Source organism: Panthera pardus, unplaced genomic scaffold, assembly GCF_024362965.1.
Source record: "Panthera pardus isolate Hobbes unplaced genomic scaffold, ASM2436296v1 HiC_scaffold_26, whole genome shotgun sequence".
In the NCBI taxonomy this organism is placed as follows: domain Eukaryota; kingdom Metazoa; phylum Chordata; class Mammalia; order Carnivora; family Felidae; genus Panthera; species Panthera pardus.
The window spans coordinates 19528898-19549445 of record NW_026526832.1 but is presented as its reverse complement, the minus strand read 5'-3'; the positions used below and the strand labels follow the sequence as shown (position 1 = coordinate 19549445).

Here is a 20548-nt window from a genome sequence, read left to right as displayed (position 1 = left end):
TGCAACACTAATGTGCACTCCGAGGAAGGGGCCCACGGCTTCATCTTTGGGGATGCCATTATCTGTGCCACCAAACTGAATTAAACGTGTGAAGAGCCTTGCAGAGCCCTCTGAATATCTCAGGTGCTCATGCCTTATGGATCCCATGCCGTCCTCAGATATATGGTAACAACTCTCCCCGGCCGCTCTGGTTCCTTTGACTCTCCCCCTCCCCTTCTTTAGTTGTGGCCGCCTGTAGGTTCAGCTACCCACTGTGTCTGCTGTGCAGGACGCAAACACAAGTTCTGCAGGGTCAGGCTTTATTGGATACACTGAAGGCTGAATGGGGTCTCAGGTGCCCTTTGTCCTCTTCAGCCAGGAGAGAGCAGACTCCATAAGGGGCTCCCAGGGTTCAAGGCTGGAGAACACACCTGACCTCCGGCCAGCCAGCCCTTCAGGGAGTCTCGGGGGCTCCCTGAGTTCTGGAGCCTGGTGGGGGCAGTGGGGTTCAGAGGAGGTACTCCAGGGAGCCTCCTTGTCTCTGGAACTAGAGTGGCGACTTTCGGAGAATGGGCTCTGAAGAGGCAGGACTCTTTCGGGCAGAGGACGGCCTGGGCTTCGGGGAGACAGTGGCCTGTTTTGGTGCCTGCGGTAAAGGCCCTGAAAAGCGCATAGAGTGTGTAGATCTGAGGCTCCTGGTGGGGGAGGGTGGGCCCCGGGCTGGATCTGCCCGTGCCTGAGCCACCGGTACGTGAGCTGCTGGAGCCTGGGACGCCCGGGTTTGATACCCATGGGCCTGACCGGCCTTTCCCTGTGGACCTACTTCCTCTGGCCTTCTTTTTGGCAACAGGTGCAAGGCCCTGGCCTGGCCCCGAGGCAGGCGGAGGCCGAAGCCAATGCCTAGGCGGAGTGGTCCGGATTCCTGGCCCTGCGCACAGGGCAGTAGTTGGGGGAAGGCAAGCAGCCGGGGTCCGGTCTTGTACCTGGGGATGGGGCACGTGGGGCTGCGGGGCTTGAGACACACCAGGCATATAGGATATTCCACAACTGGGGCCTGGCCAGTTGTGCCTAGCCACAGGTGCTGCAAAAGCAGTAGCCGCAGGTCGTGTGCAATGCGGCGGTGCCCCAGATGGACCACTAGGGCCTGGGCCAGGGCTCCTGGGTCCATGAACTCTGCAGGGTCCCTCTGGCTTGCCGCGCATCCCCCCACCACCCCAGGGGACCCGGTGTCCCTGTACTGATGCCAGGGCCATGTCTGCCTCTTCACGTGGACCCCAGGAGAAGGAAGGCTGGGGGCCGGGGAAGTGACAGTGGAGCTGGGGTGGTACCCTGGGTTGGAAGGAGACAGACAGTGAGAGTGGGGGAGAGAGTCGTTCTGTAGCTGAGTGGGAGAGGAGGAAGAAGTAGGAGGAAGGGAGGGGTATAGCTGGCGGGTGGGAGAGGAAGAGCGTGTGAGGGAGAGAGAGAGGTAATTCTGATGAAAGAAAGTGGGGGAACTTGGGAGGGAGGAAGAGTAGGGATGTAGGACAAAGTCAGAACTTGAGTCAGAGTTGTAGAAATGGGAGCCAGGAGAGTGGGACCGTGGGGGAGGGGAGCAAGGTGGGTAAGAGGGAGGGAGCGATGGCTGGGGAGGCAGAGGCTGCAGGTTGCCAGAAGACAAGTCCACAAGTTGTGAGGAGCCCTGAGGGGGGCGCCCAGGGGGTGCTGTGTTCTGTAGCAGCACCTCATCCTTGTTTTGAGGCAACATGGCCTCGAATCCAGAAGGGACTGGGGCCTCAAGACCGGAGATTAGAGACCTAGCAGAATCAGGACAGTATCTCTGAGGCCAGACCTGGCGGAGAAATCAGGGCCTTCTGTGCGCAAGTGTGACTCCAGCCTGGTGTCGGTGCTGCTGTTGGTTGAGGACAAGGAGACACCCAGCCCTGTAGCACTAGGCTCTCCGAGTGTTCAGGCAGGCACTTGGATCTAAACTTGGCCTCTCACTTTGCAGTCAGCCATTGACGAGGGATATATGGGGATAGAGAATCAGAGCTGCCTCTTGGGAGCTGAGGGGCAGCAGTAATCATCTGGGTGGGCCAGGGAGGAAGAACACAGCCCATGGGACCTGTAGAGAAAGAATGAGAACCTAAGATATTGGGAGAATTGGTCCATTTCTGGCTCTGAAGGCTGATTTACTAAGACCCTGAATCCATGTCACCCTTGGGGTCACAAGAGCTGGCAAAATGCTCCACGGAAAGTGAGAGCCGAGGAGCAGAAGAAGGGAGGTGAGAGGTAGAACGGAGTTGGAGGAGGGGGCTTAAGGATGGCTGCTGAGATGGGACTAGAAATTGGGGGTGTTCTGGTGATGTGAGCTCTTACCAATGAGGGTTCCTCCAGGCTGTTTTGCAAGGCACTTCAGCAATTGAGGGAACTTGGGAGAAAGAGGAACAGTCACCAAACGGTGGATACACCCCCCTCTGTCCCCAGTATCTGTCACCCTAAACTCACTCTGACTCAGATTTCTGTTGGAGCCGTGCCCTCAATGCTCCTTCAGCCAGGAGGAAGTCTTCTGTTACAGGCTTTTGCTGTACTCAACCTGAATCAAGGATTCTGCAAGCATCCTGGTTTCCTGCCCACTTCGGTTTCCGTGACCCCTCGTCACCCCTAATGCCGATGTCCTCTGGCTCAGCTTGGTCCTGGCTGAGATGGCTGAGCACACCCAGAAACAGCAATACCAGTGGGGCCAGCTGGTGAAACCCTGTGGAAGACCGGGCTTCGCCTAAGGGGTGGCGTTGCCACCCCCATTGGGAGCCAGGAACCCCATTCCCTGGGGGAAGTTCTCCCTGGCATCTAGTGCCTATGTCACAAAGGTCAGGTGCTGACATAATACACTCTCCTCCTCAAGGCTCTAGGGCCTTCTTTCAGAGATCATCAAAGGCTAGTCCTTGACAAAACTGAGACAGACAAAATTCTTTGGGGCACTCGGTCTCCCTTTCAGGCCCCAATCCTCTCCCTGCTCTCTGCCCATATACTTTACACTTCCTACCCCTTCCTACATCCAGGGTCCTCTCCAACCACACAGCCTATGTGGGCCAGGCTCTCCCTTCAATTTGCTATTTTCTTTTGCTTTCTGAGCAGTGTTTGTGCTCTACATTGGTTCCCCCATTTGGGATATACTTCTATAGTTTAATAACTATTTTCTTAGCAGCTTTAATGAGATATAACTCATATACCATACGGCCCACCCATTTAAAGTGCGCAATTCGCTGTTTTCTAGTTTACTCACAGGTTGTGCAACTATCACTTACATCTAAGCATGTTTTTCTTTTTGATGCTATCTACATCTAGATAGATGATAGATATAGATATATCCTAGTGGTGTTTCTCTAGAAAATGGTTTCATTTAAGGTATCTATTTTTATTGACATATAGATTATATATATTTACGGTGATAGATAGATAGATAGATAGATATTATAAGAAATTGGTTCATGTATCTATGGAGGCTGAGAAGTCCGAAGGTCTGCAGTCTGCAATTTAGATATCAGGAGAGCCGATAGCATAGCTACCCCAAGTCCAAAGGCCTGAGAACCAGGAGAGCAGATGGTGTAAGCTCCGGTTCAAATCTGAGCCCAAAGGGAAGAGAAAACTGATGTCCCAGCTTGAAGACAGTCAGGCAGACAGAGTGAATTCTCCCTTATTCTGCCTCTTTTGTTCTACTCAGGCCTTCCATGATCTGATGAGGCTCATCCACATCAGGGAGGCAAGCTGCTTCACTCAGTCTACCGATTCAGACATTAATCTCAGCCAGAAACACCCTCACGGACACACCCACATTAATGTTTAACTAAATATATGGGCACCCCGTGGCCCAATCAAGTTAACACATAAAATTAACCATCACAATATACAACTGAAAGATTAGATGCCCTTCCAAGGGGCTATGATACCTGTATTAAAGGAGGCTTTGCCCATATCAATATTTCTGATAGTCTTTTTTTCAGGTGCCCTGGAGGTTTTTTTTTTAGTCCAGGGCAAGTCATGATAAATTTAGGAATGAGTAAGAGTCGTGGCTTGTATAAAGTGACAGAAGGGCACTTATGGGTGGTGGGAAAGGAAAACCAGGCAAGATCTCAGACACATCAGTTTTACTGAGGAGTTTTACGGAGGAGTTGAGATCCAGCCTTCAGGACCCTAATTACTTGGTTTGTGCTTAGTAAACCTTTACGGACTGAGTGAACAGAAGTTCTCCAAGCATTTGGCATCCAAGGTGGAAATGTGATATTGTAATGGACTTGTTTTAGTTTGCTAGTTACTTCCTGTTGTAGATATCATCTACCATGCACTCTTCCCTCCATCCGTTTTCTAACCCTGGGCAAGAACACTGTGTATTATTTCCTTCAAATGCTATATAGCATGACCCTTCCGGAAATTTGCAAATGTTTCTTAAGAGGATGGACGGATGAATGAGTAAATTGATAGTTATTTAAGAGAATTTGACCTTTGCACTCTTTTCTTGTCCTTTCTTTTCTGTTTGAGTTGTACATATGATATGGTAGGAAGGGGCTGTTTACAGAACTACCTTGAGTATTCTTGGAGAGATCATAATTATAAGAGAGGTGTCAGATAACTGCAGATAGGTAAATAATTTATTCAAAAGGGGGAAAAAGACAAATTCTAGGAGCTCAAGTCAGTTTCTAGTTGCTTGCTAGGAAAATTTTATTTTATAATTTCTAACGTTTACTTATTTTTGAGAGAGAGAGAGAAGGTGTGCACAAGCGGTGGGGAGGGGCAGAGAGAAGAGAGGGAGACACAGAGTCTGAAGCAGGCTCCAAGCTGTCAACACTGAGCCTGACCCGGAGCGAGAACCCACACACAGCGAGATCATGACCTAAGCCGAAGTAGGATGCTCAACTGACTGAGCCACCCAGGTGCCCCGGAGGAAAATTTTAAACTGGATTATTAAACAGAATGTACGTGAGCCCTGAGAAAGGAAACTGATGATCACAATGGCCAGAGTTGATTCAAGCAAAACAACTTGTGGAGAACATACGGCCATCTGGAAGTGGCATATATGCTGTGTCATCAGGGAAAACAATTATATCTGGCTTTTTACTTTCCAGGATGAGAAATGTGCTCTTGACGTTGCCAGCTAAAACACAACAGCCTAAAGTAAGCTCCAGAATACCAGTTTTTAAAGAATAGTTCACGCAGACGGGAAATAATTCACTCTATAGTTTCTCTCTATAGCCTAGGTATTTGGGAAGACAAAATGTGATCTGAATCCACATCATTGACTTACCATTGGAAATCATATGTTGAAGGGACTGACTCATTGCTTTCAACATCATCAGTATCCTCAAATCATATAGACAGACCTGCCTGGGAGCCAGAAAGATGTTTGATGCTTGGTCTCTGAACAAGGGAAGCTGAGAAAATTAATGAATTAATTGCCTACTAGCATCCAGCTAAGGGGGTTAGTTTCATTCACATCAATAGAAATACTCAAATAACGTTGGGCAAAGTTCTATCTTTTTTGAACAGTGCTGGGGTGAGCATGATCGGATTTGCCTCCATGACCCTTCTTTTCTTACTCTTCCAAAGTTGACTGACATATTCTTTCAAACTGGCTACTAAGGAGCCTTGTTAGATGAGAATTGAAACCTGCACACCTGTGCTCTGACCTACTGTGAGTTGCTTTTGCAGTTCAGCAAGGCAATATACTTCATCCCTAAGTGTTTGTAGGTACCCACATATACTCCTTGAGTACTTACCGCACATATTTTCCCACGTTGTTTTTATTTCCTACTTTGTAAATGAGTTTTATAACCTGGGAATGATAATAATCCCTATGTATTTTTTACGTTTATTTAGTTAAGTAATCTCCGCACCCAACATGGGGCTTGAACTCATGTCCCAGAGATAGGCAGCCACAGGCTCTTCTGACTGGGCCAGCCAGGTGCCCCTCCCTACATATTTTGATTTCATCAAGGCGTTGACTATTGTGCTGGAAAAATGTGAGCCAGCCAGTTGAACCACTATTGCTTTTTGCCTTTTGTCTCGTATTGTTCTTTGAAGTATACAAATGATACGCAAATAAATTTCAGTCTACAAAAGCCAAACAATACACAAGTATCCAGGTAAAATTTAAAAGTTCTCCTTGGCACTCTTCCCATTTTTACTCTCTCCAGGGATCTTCACTGTTTGTCCTTTACTTTTGGATTTATCTAATATCTTGAGTTTATTAACTATAATTCAGTATCTCTGCTTATATATCTCTGTTTAATCTATCAGTTACTGAAAGGGGTGTGTTAAGATCAACTATAATTAATTTCTCTGTTCCTACATTTCTGTCCATTGTGCTTGATATATTTTTGAGGCTGTGTTATCAGGTGCAAAAATGCGTCTATGATGACTGTCATCTCGTTCCATTGTTCTTCTTATCATTTAGCAAAACACAAAAGACTTTAAGATAAGCCAACCAAGCTTTCTCCTCAAGAAGTTGGAAAAATGAACACGAGGGCAAAAGTGAAGAAATGAGAGGGAAGAAAGTAAAAATGATCAGGCTAAAAATTAATGACACAGAGACTTAAAAATAATATAGTCACCCTCATCAGGGTGGCAATTACAGAACAGAAAATAACAAGTGTTGGCGAATATGTGGAGAGATCGGAACACTCGTACACTGCTGGTGAAAATGTAAAATGATACAGGTACTACGCAAAACAGTACGGTAGTTCCTCGAAAAATTAAAAATAGAATTATCGCACGATCCAGCAATTCCACTCTTGGGTATGTGCCCCAAAGAATTGAAAGCAGGGTCTCAAAGAGATACTTGGAGACCCATGTTCATAGCAGCATTATTCACAGTAGCTAAAAGGTTTCTACGACCCAAGTGTCCAGTGACAGATGAATAGATAAACAACAATTATATATACATACAACGGAATATTATTCAGCCTTTAAAAAGGAAGGAAATTCTGATACTTGCTTGCAACATGGATGAGCCTTGTGGATGCACAAAGTGAAATAAGCCAGTCACAAAAGGACAAATATCATATGATTTCACTCATCTGAGGTACTTAGAAGAGTCAAATTCATAGACACAGAAAGTTCAATGGCAGTTGTCAAGGGCTAGGATTAGGGAGAATGGGGAGTTATTGTTTAATGAGTATAGAATTTCAATTTTGCAAGATGACAAACGTTGTGTGAGTGGGTGGCAGTCATGTTTGCACAACAGTGTGATGTACTTAACGCCACTGAACTGTATACTTAAAATTGTTCAAAGGGTACATTTTATGTTATGTCACAATTTTTTATAAATAAACATTTTTTTAAATATATAGAATACTTTTTAAAGAATAAAGGCTGGTCCTTGAAAAGATGGATAAGTGAGGCACACTTCTGGTAACACTAAGAACAAAAAGAGAGTTGGGTACAAATGAAATACAGGACAAAGAAAGGGGTGGGGGAAGCATCTAGACACATAATGGAGATTTAAAAATAAGAAGGGACACCTGGGTGGCTCAGTCCATTAAGGATCTGACTCTTGGTTTTGGCTCAGGTCATTATCTCACAGTTCGATGATTTGAGCCCTGAGTTGGTCTGCACGCTGACAGTGGAGCCTGGTTGGGATTCTCTCTCCTTCTTTCTCTGCCCCTCCCCTACTCATAGACTCTCTCTTTCTCCTGAAAATAAATAAACTTTAGAAAAAGAAAAAAAAGAAAAGAAAAGAAAAGAAAAGAAAAGAAAAGAAAAGAAAAGAAAAGAAAAGAAGGGGGCGCCTGGGTGGCTCAGTTGTTAAGTATCCAACTCTTGATCTCAGTTTAGGTCATGATCTCATGGTTCATGAGAGCCCTCATTGGGTTTTGCACTTGGGATTCTCTGTCTCCCTCTCTCTCTGCCCCACCCACCACTTACATACACACTCTCTCTCAAATATAAGTAAATATTTTTAAAAAATTCTTTAAAAAATAAGAAATACTTGAGGCATTAAGAGAAGTATGAGTGACTGTTCTAGAGGCGGAGGGAGAAGGCTGCTCTTCCTGTCCCCTCCCACTGAACCCACAGCCAAGCAGAAGGATCCTGAGCTTGCCAAGCACTTCTTTTTCAAAGGGACTTCCACCAGTATCCAAGAGGTCGTTGTTCCAAGTATAAATAACAACTCCTGAGAGATGGGGCTCAAGTTCTGAGGTGAAGACGATCCTACTCTGCATCCACTTCCTCGCTACACCTCAGTGAGAGCCAATTCCACCCAAGTGGGACTGTGCCTGGGCTTCTTCCTCAGCCGGTGATAGTGGGGGCTGATGGTGCTGTGCTGAAACAAAATCCAGGAAGAGGAGAACCTGTCATCAGCACTAGACGCCAACATAGAAGCCATGAGACCCAACTTCCATGAGTTACACTAGCTCCGGGGACCATACCTATGTCTGACCCAAGAAGTAGATATCCCAGACCAACTTCAAGAGAATACATGATAGAGAAGATGGGACTTCACCCATCTGCTTCCTGTATTCCCCCTAAAGCCCACTTGGACCCGTGTGGTAGAAGCTGTCCTTGCTATATCCGTGGCCTCGCTGCTGGAGATGAAGCACAAGGCTATGACAGAGTTGCACTCCACAGAGCCACCCACACATGCGTCTAGGTAGAACCATGCCCCAGAGATAGCCAAGAACAGCACGGACCTGAACTGTGCCCTGGAGATGAGTTTCACCACGCAGAACCCTACTGCCTTGAAGACCAGCTTGTTGAGTTCCAGTCTGCCTTCTCTGATGCCCACCAGGGAACCTGTAAGATGATGGAGTACTAGAAATGACCTCTGCACCTTCTGGCCTGGGAGGCACCACTCCTTGTACATCAGTCTCACTCTCTCCTGGTTCACCACTTGGGGCTTTGTGGACACTGTTTTTCGCTGTGGAAGTTTTCCTTTCTACATCAGCATCCCTGCTATGGATGCAGTGCTGAGGCGGTAGACTGACACTCCCAGGTTCATCTGACCATGACCTTGCAGTCCTTCTGAGGACGGAGTCTTCAGGTGGAGGAGCTCCCTGAGGGTGTTCAGATCACCTAACTCTGAAAAGGCACTTGGCACAAGAAGATCTGTTTCCACATAGCTGCGAGTGTGGCTTTTTTCTTCCCTCCTACTTTGTGTCCTGCTGAGGCTCAGAAAATTTGGAGTCAGACCTCCCTCCTTCCCTGATGGGTAAGTTCCTACAGAGGGAAAGAGATCATACCCCTTTACCATACGGTAAGGGCTTCCACAGGTTCTCCTAAAGTCTGACGTTGGCATGGACCTGATTAAATTTCAGATGGAAGCTTCTGGAAGTCTGCCCTATCAACAACTTCATGTCTTCTGAGAAAGAATATTGACCTGAAAGCCTAGAAATGCCCACCATTCATTCCATGGGCTACTCCTCATCTCACAGATGGTTAGAATGCAAGAAACTCAGGACTGCCCAATGAGCTCCCTGGTGGTGGTAGATTTTTTGGGGGGTGGCTTTTTGAACCTGTTCTCCGGAACTTGGGATGGGAGCCCCTGTTGACTTTTAGCTCATCACTGGAAGATTGGTGTCTGACACCTTCAGAGTAGCTACATAAATATAGGAGGATAAAAGACAATTCTTTTAGGTCTAAAAAACATCTTTTTGCTCTATCCTTCAAAATGATGTTCTTCTGTCCTGAGGTTCTGGGCAGTTCTCTCAAGATTAGAACGCTCTCTGACTGCAAAGGGGCTATACTTCCCGTAGATGACCTTGCTCTTTAGGAGTGCCATGATAGTTTCTTATGATCTTGAGTTTCAACAGCAAAAAGGTTCATGTCCTAGGAATGGTTCTTATGCCTCTTAGAAGGTGTGGGTCTTTTGTGCAGATCTTGGAGATGTTTCACATCAGTCTTAGCCTTGCAGTCCAGCCACAGAACTGTTGGCCTGTTAGAGTCTCTGAAGCTTTGGGTTTTACCAGAGATCCAAGGTCATGCCCATTTTGTGGGCCAAGTGTTGTTCTTGGGCAAACTGGCCATTCTCAGAGTTCTACACTGTTCTCAGGGCTGAGGAATGCTTAGATTTTTTAAAGAAAATTTCTTCTGGATAGAACTTTTGTTTTTTTTCTCATTTCCTTGGAGATACGTTTCTAAGAGCATTTTGTTCATTAAAGTGTTAGAATTCCTTAATGAAATGGCTAAATTCAAAGAAATACATAATACTAAGTATTGAAAAGGAACAGGCACTTCAATCAGTCAATAAGAAGCCAAAGAAATTGAATGAAAGTTAAAATTTCTTCCCCTCTTCACCAAAAGAAAACCAGTCCTCGTGGTTTTATAAGTAAGTTTTACCAGACTTCAAAAAAGAGTTAATTTCTATATTATGTAAAAAGTTGTTTCAGGGGCGCCTGGGTGGCTCAGTCAGTTGAGCGTCCGACTTCAGCTCAGGTCATGATCTCACAGTTCGTGAGTTCGAGCCCCACGTCGGGCTTTGTGCTGACAGCTCGGAGGCTGGAACCTGCTTCGGATTCTGTGTCTCCCTCTCTCTGCCCCTTTCCCACTCATGCTCTGTCTCTCTCTGTCTCTCAAAAATGAATAAACAAAAAAAAATTTTTTTTAAAAGTTGTTTCAGACAATAGGATAAGAGCAGCTAAACATCTGACTGTTAGTTTCAGCTCAGATCATGATCTCATGGTGGTGAATTTGAGCCTTGCACTGGGCCCTGTACTGAGCATGTAGCCTGCTTAAGATTCTCTCTCCCTCTCTCTCTCTCTGCCTCTCCTCCCCACTCATGCTCTCTTTCAAAATAAATAAATAAACTTAAAAAAATACTTTTACTTTTAAATTAAAAAAAAAATTAAATAGAATAAAAGGGAGAGCTACCCAGCTCATTTTATGAAGTTAGTGTAACCTTGATACCAAAACCAAATAATGACAGTTAAAAGAAAATTAGAATCTCATTTCACTTATGAGATGGCTGTAAAAATTCTAAGCAACATATTAACTATACGAAGCAGAAAGTATATTTTTTAAAAAGTAATCACAACCAGATGAGACTTATCACAGGAACTCAAGCAAGATTTGTCATCAGAAAATACAACAAAATAATGTGGGGTGCCTGGGTGGCTCAGTTGGTTGAGTAACGACTTTGGCTACGGTCATGATCTCATGGTTTGCTTGAGCCCCACGTCGGGATTTGTGCTGATAGCGTGGAGCCTACTTTGGATTCTCTGTCCCCCTCACTCTCTGCCCCTCCCCACTAGCACTCTATCTGTCAAAAGTAAATAAACATATAATAAAAAGAAAATACAACAAAATAATTTAACATTCATAGACTGAGGGAGAAAAATCATGATTGTATCTCAGCTGACGGCAGAAAAGCATCTGATAAAGTTCTACACCTAGTTATAATAAAAAAAAAAAAAACTACCAAAAACCTCTTAGCAAACAAGGAATAGAAGGATATGTCCTCAACTTGCTAAAAGTTATATATCAAAAGCCTACAGCAAATAGTATGCTTAATGGAGAAATTCTAGATATGTTCAGTGGAGGGTTAGGGGAAGAAAACAGTGCCAGCTACCACTATTTCCTGTTAATGTAGTGTTGGAAGCACAAGCCAATGCTCTAAGGAAAGAAAAAGAAACAAGTGTAAAGATTGAGAGGAAGAAATAAAACTGTCATTTTGTATCTACTCAGAAAAGCCAATGGAAGCAACAGAGTTTTAAGACTAATAAGAAAGCTCAGCAGGGTTGCTGGATTCAAGACAAACTTTAACAAGCATTTCTGTACAGCAGCCATCATCAACTAGAAAACAGAATAAAATAAAAGCATTTGCAAGAGCAACAAAAACTGTGAACTAATTAGTTCAACAAAACTGTGAGCTATTTCACTGAAGCAAGAATACACAGACCTTCATGGAGTAAACTATCCAATTAATAAAGGATATAGATGTTTAAAACAAAATGAGAGGGGTGCCTGGGTGGCTCAGTCGGTTGAGTGTCCGACTTCGGCTCAGGTCATGATCTCGCGGTCCGTGAGTTCGAGCCCCGCGTCGGGCTCTGTGCTGACAGCTCAGAGCCTGGAGCCTGCTTTGGATTCTGTTGTCTCCCTCTCTCTGCCCCTCCCCCGCTCAGGCTCCATCTCTCTCTCTGTCCCAAAAAAGAAACATTAAAAAAATAAAATAAAATGAGAGACATTTCATGTTTTTGGAAGGACTGACTCAAAAGTATAAAGATGGCAATATTCCCCCAGTTAACTCATTTACTCAACAAAATCTCAGTCAGAATTTCAGTTGAATTTTACAGGAACCCAATGAGTTTTCTCTAAAATCTATATGGAAAAATAAGGGTCCAGAAATAACTAAATCAACCTTCCAAAATAAGAGTAAAGAGGAGAGTTTTATCATTCCAAGTAGTAAGACATGCGGTCAAGTCAGAACAATAAAAGCAGTGTGCTGTTAGCTCAAACACAGACAAAAAGATCAGCAGGACAGAATAGAGAACTCAGAAATTGGCTTTTATACGAATATGGGAACTTATCATATAATAAAGTGGGAGATGCAACTGAACAGGAAGAGAGAATGGACTGTTCAGCAGATGATGTTGGGATAACAGTCTCCCTATAAGGAGAAGATAACACCGGCTCCCTATATGGAGAAAAATAAAATGCAATCTCTACCAAGCACCACACACAGGATGCTTGAACTTGTCAGTTATCAGATAAAGGCAAATTAAAGCAGCCCTTTAGAGCTCTCCCACCACAAAACTGGGAATCTGGTTAATATCAGGTGGTGGTGAGCACGTGGGGCTCTAGGGTCCTGTGCAGTGCTGACTCGGCAACTGTTCAGGATGATGGCACTCTGGCAACACTTAGTCGATTAACCCAGCATTCTGGTCCCAGGCCTATGTTGTTTTGTTTTGTCAATCTTGCATAGATCCGGAAGGACACATGCAATGGTATCATGATGGCATTTTTGCGGTGGTGATGAGTTGGAAGCAATCTGGATGTCCATCCCGGGGTCTCTGGGTGATCAAAATGTGATGGGTGCACACTGTGGGGCATCCTGCAGCAAGTCAGAAGAAGGGGCTTAAAAACATAGGATTGGACTTCCGGTAGTGGCAGCGGGAAATGGGTTACCAGGCGGTGTCTAGGCCTGTGACGAGGGGAATCCAGCGGGAATCGGATCCATCAGAACGTCACTATGATGCCTGTGGGCAAGAACAGCAAGATGCCGCAGCACATTGACTGCAGGATGAGGTGTCTCCTGCAAGATGGCCGTAACTTCGTTCACACCTTCAAGACTCAACAAGCATTCGAATTCAATCCTCTGTGACTGTGATGAGTTCAGGAAGATCAAGCCAAAGAACTCAACGTAAGCAGAAAGAGAAGAGATACTGCTTTGGAGGGGAAAGCCTGGTCTCAGACGATAGTAGAGGGACTTCCTCCCAGAGATACTGGCATTGCCCAAGTGCCACTTGCTGAGCTGCTGGGGGTCCAGGCAGAGCTGCTGTCAGAGGAATCCCAACTGGTGTTCCAGGGCCCCAGGTTCCTACAGGACTTGCTGGACCAGTCAGAGGGGCTGGTGGGGCACCCAACAGGTGGTGACCCCGCAAGGAAGAGGCACGGTGACAGCCACTGCAGCTGCTGATACAGCCAGCACTACAGGGGACCCAAACCAGTGTCTGCCTGGCCGTGGGGGTCCTCCCCCACCTATGGGCCAAGGGGCACCCCCTCCGGGCATGATGGGCCCACCACCTGGCATGGGACCTCCCATGGGTCCCCCAGTGGGGATCGCCCCTGGACGAGGAACTTCAGTGGGCATAGCCCTCTGGGGATGTGGGCCCCCTCCCCTGCAAAGCAAGGGCTCCTCCCCTGGGAATACACCCACCAAGACCCTAGACTCATCATGGCCCCTATAAGTTCCCTCGCTATTTCCTGAAAGGCTGTACATGGTCCTTTTACTTCCTTTTGGCCTGTGAAACTAGTTCATAATAAACTCTTAAGATTATAAAACAGAGGCACCTGGGTGGCTCAGTCGGTTAAGTGTCCGACTCTTGATCTTGGCTCAGGTCATGATCTCACAGTTTGTGGGATGGAGCCCCGTGTTGGACTCCCCAGCTGACAGCGCAGAGTCTGCTTGGGATTCTCTCTCTCCCTCTCTCTCTGCCCCTCCCCTGCTCACTCTCTCTCTCTCTCTCTCTCTCAAAATAAGTAAATAAATGTTTAAAAAAAAACACAAAGAGGGGCTCCTGGGTGGCTCAGTTGGTTAAGCGTCCAACTTTGGCTCAGGTCATGATCTCACGGTTCGTGAGTTCGAGCCCCGCATCAGGCTCTGTGCTGACAGCTCAGAGCCTGGAGCCTGCTTCCAATTCTGTGTCTCCTCCCTCTGCCCCTTGCCCACTCATGCTCTGTCTCTCTGTGTCTTACAATAAATAAATAAATAAATAAATAAATAAATAAATAAAACCCACAAAGACCTCTCGTTAGGATGGGAAGACATGTGCGTAACCCACCCAAGGCAGAACACCACAGGGCGTGGGGCCACCTTCCAAGTCCACCTGGCTGCCTGGGCTCTCATCCCAACCCCGTCACTTACTAGATGTTTGATGCTGGGTGAGTTGCGTCACCTCCTGATACCGGTTTTCCCATCTGTAAAATGGGGATGTGAGAGTCTCTTTTTCTTAGAAGTTTGTCCTGAGAAATAAATAAGAGAATACGTATAAGGTACTTAGCGCAGTGCCTGACCCAGAGTGACCTAAACGCACCGAGCTTTGAGGAAAGTAGCCAGGGTGTGGTCACGCATCAGTTAGAATACCCATGAAACAGGGAGACATGGGCTCTCGGCTCTGTGGGGTTTGAAGAAATCTTCACGAACGAAGGGCATAACCCAACAGGCGAAGGCAGCTTTTCCCTGGCAGAGCTGGAGGAAGATATTCCAGGGGATGGAAAAGCACTAGGTTGGAAATAGGAGGCCTGCTTGGGGGGATGGGGATTAGTGCCCCGGGGCTGGAAGGTCAGGTTCATTGGCAAGGGGAGGAAAGGTCCTTTTAGGGATGTGTGCAGGCACCTTTCTGGCAGAGGAGGAGGTTCGGGGCCCTTCCGTTGGCTTGAGCCTCAAAGCTGGAGTCGCGCGACCATCGCAAGACTACTGCGGGGTCAGGCAAGTCTCCGCGAAGGGAGCTCCCTTCCCACCATCCTCTGGCCTTCTGGAGCGGGGGGGGCCTCCTCCCAGGACTTGGCCACTCCCAACATCCAGTACCCCCACCCCGGAGCCGGGTGGGAGGCAGGCAGGCAGGCAGGCAGGCAGGAGGCTTCTTGCGGGGGCTGTGCCGGGTGGGCGGTTTTCCCAGAGCAAGGAGTGAAGCGCGACTGACTTGGCGCCAGCTCCCCCAGATACAGACATGGTCGGCTGGGTGACCAGCCTGCCCAGTTAGCCCGAGCCCGGGGGCTCCCTCAGGCACTGTGCTCCCATCCTAGGGGCCGCAGCACCACCTTCCACGGGTGTGGCATGTCACGGAGGGAGGTCAGAAGGCCACCGGCCATGCCAGGAGTGGGGCAGACCCCGGCAAAGGCCAAGCTGCGGCTGGCAGCAGGCACTGGCAGGAAGAGGAGCCGCCCGTGCGGGACAAGGCAGGACCTGTGGGAAGAGACAAACTGGAGGGACCAGATGTGGAGCGGAGCTGCCCCCAGCTTAAGAGGGGCCAGGGCTCCCGGCAGGGTAAGGAATCACTGGCCCTGTGGAGGGAGTGGGGAGGCAGGAGGGGAGGGGCTGAGGCGTCACCTCTGCTGGCAAAGCCTCACTCAGTATGACCGTCCCTTCCCAAGAAGGGGACACTGGCACCCGGGACTCCACGGCTCCACACTTGGGTGGTTGGGATAACCGAGCTGGTCTTACCCAGAGCGCAGCTCAGAGAGCTCCTTTTTCCTTCTCCGCTGTAGCTGCCTCTTCATGTCAGGACCTGGCTGGGCAAGGGTCAGCCCTACAGAGCAGGGGTGGCTCTGTGCTCCCTGTGGGCCCAGGGCACCCCGACAGCAGGATTCAGACTTGGCCGTGGGTGCAGCAAGGGCTAGAGTGTTAGGAAGAGTAAAGGACTCTCAGCTTCTGAGCTGCCATCTGACCCCAAGTGAGAGCCTCTCTCCATTTCCTCAGCCATAAAGCAGGGCAGGACTGAGAGTGCACAGAGAGAGCGTGAGGCCCTCGGGTCTCTGCTGTTCGGCGCATGGCTGCTCACACTAGAGCGTTCTTAGAAACCAGGGGCAGATGGGGATCCAGTCAGACCCACTCACCCGGGGTCCTCTCTGCAGAGCGAGGCCAGTCCCGAGAACGCTGCTCGGGAGCGGAGCCGCGTGAGGACGCTGCGCCAGGCCTTCCTGGCCCTGCAGGCCGCTCTGCCCGCCGTGCCCCCTGACACCAAGCTCTCCAAGCTGGATGTGCTGGTGCTGGCCGCCAGCTACATAGCCCACCTCACCCGCACACTTGGTCGGGAGTTGCCCGGCCCCGCCTGGCCACCCTTCCTGCGTGGACTGCGCTACCTGCACCCTCTGAAGGTAGGCCACGAGCTCAGGGCCTCAGGGAGTGGGGTTTGGGATGGACTGGACTTAGGCCCCCGGCCCTGAGCAGAGCTGACACTGGGACCAGCTGCTTCCTGCTCTCTCGGAGGGAGAGGAGCCAAGGCTGGCTCTTGGGACTGCGCTGACCTTGGGTGTAGTGGGGGTGGTGATTGGAACTGACTTCACGAAAATGCGGTTCCTCCAAGAGGAGGGAGATTCACAGAGTCCCAGGACTCTGGGGTGCCTAGCGGCAGGGGAGAAAAAGGAGCGGCTTCCGGGGCTGGGGCCTGGGAAAGGAAACCGCACCAGGAAAGCCCTAGATTCCAGGGCACACCACCCCTTCGTACAATGCCTTGGTGTCCCCTGGACTTCTGCCATAGGAGGGATCCCCCTCTGGGAGAACAAGGTCTAAGAAAGCCTCATTCTAGAAGCAATCAAGCTGGGGTCGGGGAGGAGTTTGGGGGGTGCTTCCTGCAGGCACCACCTCCCCAGACCAGGACCTACCTTTTCGGAGCCTTGGTTTTATCAGATGTGAAAGGGAAGAGAACGTGAGCCTTATTTCTCCTTCCGGGGCATGAAACGAGATCATGAAGGAAAAATATAATTAACAATATTCACCATCGCAATAACGGCAATAACATCACTTGGGTGCTCAAGTGATGTCAGGAGCTGGGCTTAGCGCTTCGGCCATCTCTACCTTTTAGTGCGCACAAGAACCAAATGAGGATCACTTTCTAAGTGAGGAAATCGAATCTCAGGGAGAGTAAGTGGCTAAATGCAGTTTGAACCCAAAGGCGTCTGACCTCAGAGCCCATGCTCACAGCCACCAGGCAGGCCAAGGGGACGGCACTGTAAGTTGCTGCTTGCAGAGTGTAACTGTTATAGAGGAAGGGCCATGCTTGCCCTCTCAGGATAGATACAGCACTGTGATGGGGTCCACCTTGTTTTTATAGAGGATACTTTCACTATCTCTCGCCCTGAAACACAGTTCTGAAACGTCTTGAAAACTTGAGATTGTTTTCTTCCATGCAAATATAGCTTAAATGCAAGAATTCGAGACTACGTGGGGGCAACTCTGAAATACTGACGGGGGCATAGTCACTTCCTTAGCTGTAAAACGATGAGCAAAGTAAGGCCCTTGCACGTAGGAGGTAATGGATACGTGTGTTGAAGAAAGAACAGATGAGAGCTGGTTTAGGTCAAGAACTTGGGCAGTTTGGTGGGATAGGATAGTTTGCTGGGGGCAGTGCCCCTTCAACTCCCCTGGTAAAGGGGCTGCCAAGAGGAGGGGAGACCTCAGGGCAGAGTAACCTGGTGTTTTGGGGTTGTCCACACCCCTGCTGGAAGAATGGGTGATTCTGGGAGGTCCCCAGCTTAGATGGACAGAGCAGCACTGATAAGTGTGGCCAGAGGCACTTGGGCGGGGGGCTGGGCAAAAGAAGAGGTCGGGACCGGTCAGTACCAGGAAGAACCTCTCCTTGCCCTAGTCCTGCTGCCCTCCCCACTGCCTAGCCCCTGGCCATTGCCAACACTGCCATCCACCTCCCTCCCCACTATCGGGGGGCTCTGTTCAGGGCCCTTGCTCTCCTCGAACAGCTCCTTATGGCCACCAGGCTCAGGTGGTCAGGAGAACGCATGGGGCCATAAGTGGCGGTGAGTCCGAGACCACTATCAGAGCAGTGATGAGGGAGGGCTCAGGGAGGGGGCTAAGGAAGGCCATGTTTGGGGTGCCAAGGACTACAAGGGGCTGTAAGAGTGAGTATTACTCACTTACCATCCCCATGTCTTGCAGAAGTGGCCCATGCGATCTCGTCTCTATGCTGGAGGCCTGGGGAGCTCTGGCCTCGACTCCACCACAGTCACCACCTCAAGCCAAAGAACAAAGGAGGCGGAGGCTGGGCCCCAAGTCTCTGAAGAGGCACACGCTCTCTTTCCCACGAAGCCACTCTCACCAGCTCTCGGGGACAAATGAGTATCACACTTGCCCTTTTCTCCTAGACTACAAGTCGAGCTTAGGGACCTGGATTCTCTACCAGCCCTGCCTGTCTTCACTCTGACTCTCAGCCCTTGGATCAGACGGACTCAGGTTCAACTCGCAGGTTCCAGCATGCAGACCAGGCGAAGCTGCGGGCCCTTCAATGGGAGGGGACTCAGAAGCACCGGTGGGGGTAGGGGGGGGCGCAAGTGCTCATCTGGGCACCCGGGGGGTGACTTCTCAGTGGCTCCTGCTGTGGCAGCTGCAAGGGAAGTGGGAGAGGAAGAGGTTTGGCTGGGTTGGAAGTTGAGTTAGGGCACCCTCCCCCCCGCCCCGCTTTTCTCCCCTAAGCTTCCCACAGACACTCGGAGAATGCAAGGACAATGACAAGGCTGTGCAGGTGCAGAGGTAAAGGCCTAGGACGGCAGCAGCTGCGCGTGCTGGTGGGAAAGTCTAGGGCCAGACATGTGCGTGTGAATAGAACTGGGCCGGGTCACGTGGCCAGATCCTGGCGACACGGGGACCTGTCGTTATCGCTCCACAAACCCTTACCTGATGGCGAAGAAGCAGCGGGGAATTTAGGAGTCTTGTCCGCATGATGGTCTCTCCAGCAGCCCAGCATCACTACATTTCCTCCCTCTCTGGGCCCCGAGACCTTCCACTCTTTTCTTGGTATGACTTATATTTACAGGTTAAGCCAGAAAAACCTAAACCTACATTGCTTGCATTCCAGTTTCCACAGAAACTTTTAGATGGTCCCAGCTGCCTAGTTTGAGACGATCTTATCCCAGAGGCAGGTCTACCGGAAATGAACCAGACAGCACCTTGCATCTAAAGGATATTGATGGGCCTGATTACATCCTTGAAGGACCTTAGAGAGAGAACAGATATCTTTTCCAGAGGATGATAATTACAGCCTTCTCTTTCCATTATGTTAGAAACCCAACCTCCAGGACAAACAAGATAGGTCTGGGTTCAGTGGGTTCTTCGTATGATTTTGGCCTGAGGTCTCACTGGCTCTGGAGTTATTTCTACCATCTGGCTACAGACAACTGCCCCAGAGGCAGCTGTGCCCCACAGGCGCTGCCCTCCTAGGCACTCAAGTCTTGCCACGGGGTGCCAGAAATCTGTTAGAGCTTTAGTGGAATTTCTCTCTGGCTCTGAAGAAATAACTTCAGGACTAATCACAGAAGTCTACACATACTGAAAGTAACTTTCCTTTCCAGATCAAGTATAGCTTCAAACCCAAAGGCACCTGAAGTCCAGACAGAGAAGTAACCAGCTTTTTTTTTTTTAATTTTTTTAAACATTTATTCATTTAAAAAAAAATTTTTTTTTAACGTTTATTTTTGGGACAGAGAGAGACAAAGCATGAACTGGGGAGGGGCAGAGAGAGAGGGAGACACAGAATCAGAAGCAGGCTCCAGGCTCTGAGCCATCAGCCCAGAGCCTGACGCGGGGCTCGAACTCACGAACCGCGAGATCGTGACCTGAGCTGAAGTCGGACGGTTAACCGACTGAGCCACCCAGGCGCCCCTAACATTTATTCATTTTTAGAGACACGGAGCACGAGCAAGTGAGGGGCAGAGAGAGAGGGAGACACAGAATCCGAAGCAGGCTCCAGGCTCTGAGCTGTCAGCACAGAGCCCCACACGGGGCTCAAACTCACAAGCCAGGAGATCGTGACCTGAGCCGAAGTCAGAAGCCCAACCCACTGAGCCACCCTGGCGCCCCCAGAACCAGCTTTTCGTTAAACATCAGTGCCTCAGAGCGGGAGGGGATGGGCCAGGCCGACCCTGAATGGGGTAGACTTAGAGACACCGTTGCCACTGTGAGACTAAATGAGGTTCTGGGCAGGCCGGGAGTGGCCAGAGGCCTGGGCTCTGAAATGACGAACCACGCCTCCTCCACGGGGCTGGCCAGGGCCTCAGGGGAAAGGGGCCGAGGGGTGACTCAGCAAGTCGGGGTGGAGGCTGAAAAAGACACACAGCGCGCCAGCCACAGGCTGCATGGGATGTGGGAGAGCGGCTGATCTGTGGCTGGGAGCCACGGGGAGAAGGTCTCAGCCAAGGCCGAACTCGTAAATCT

General features: G+C 49.1%; 2 protein-coding genes and 1 pseudogene across 7 annotated transcripts; 2 read left to right on the top strand and 1 right to left on the bottom strand.

Annotated features, from left to right (window-relative positions):
* Positions 1-282: 282 nt before the first annotated feature.
* PRR30 (proline rich 30) lies at positions 283-19127 on the bottom strand. 6 transcript variants are annotated; one of them, XM_053891049.1, is made up of 6 exons: positions 19013-19127; positions 18260-18351; positions 16990-17049; positions 14531-14628; positions 2338-2716; positions 283-2083 (listed from the first exon to the last, which is right to left on the bottom strand). In XM_053891049.1, exon 6 carries the CDS (start codon positions 1724-1726, stop codon positions 527-529), a length of 1200 nt encoding a protein of 399 aa, XP_053747024.1. In that variant the 5' UTR covers positions 1727-2083; positions 2338-2716; positions 14531-14628; positions 16990-17049; positions 18260-18351; positions 19013-19127; the 3' UTR covers positions 283-526. The 6 variants fall into 6 exon arrangements, with proteins under 6 accessions (XP_053747024.1, XP_053747023.1, XP_053747022.1 ...); XM_053891048.1 differs by having other exon boundaries at positions 16990-18351; XM_053891047.1 differs by lacking the exons at positions 16990-17049; positions 18260-18351; positions 19013-19127 and adding an exon at positions 16222-16334.
* LOC109266957 (small nuclear ribonucleoprotein-associated protein B'-like) lies at positions 12881-13833 on the top strand (annotated as a pseudogene).
* Positions 15443-19748, top strand: TCF23 (transcription factor 23). Its single transcript, XM_019449467.2, has 3 exons — positions 15443-15652; positions 16240-16482; positions 18278-19748. The coding sequence occupies exons 1-3, from the start codon at positions 15443-15445 to the stop codon at positions 18455-18457; spliced, it is 633 nt and encodes a 210-aa protein (XP_019305012.2). The 3' UTR covers positions 18458-19748.
* Positions 19749-20548: the final 800 nt, after the last annotated feature.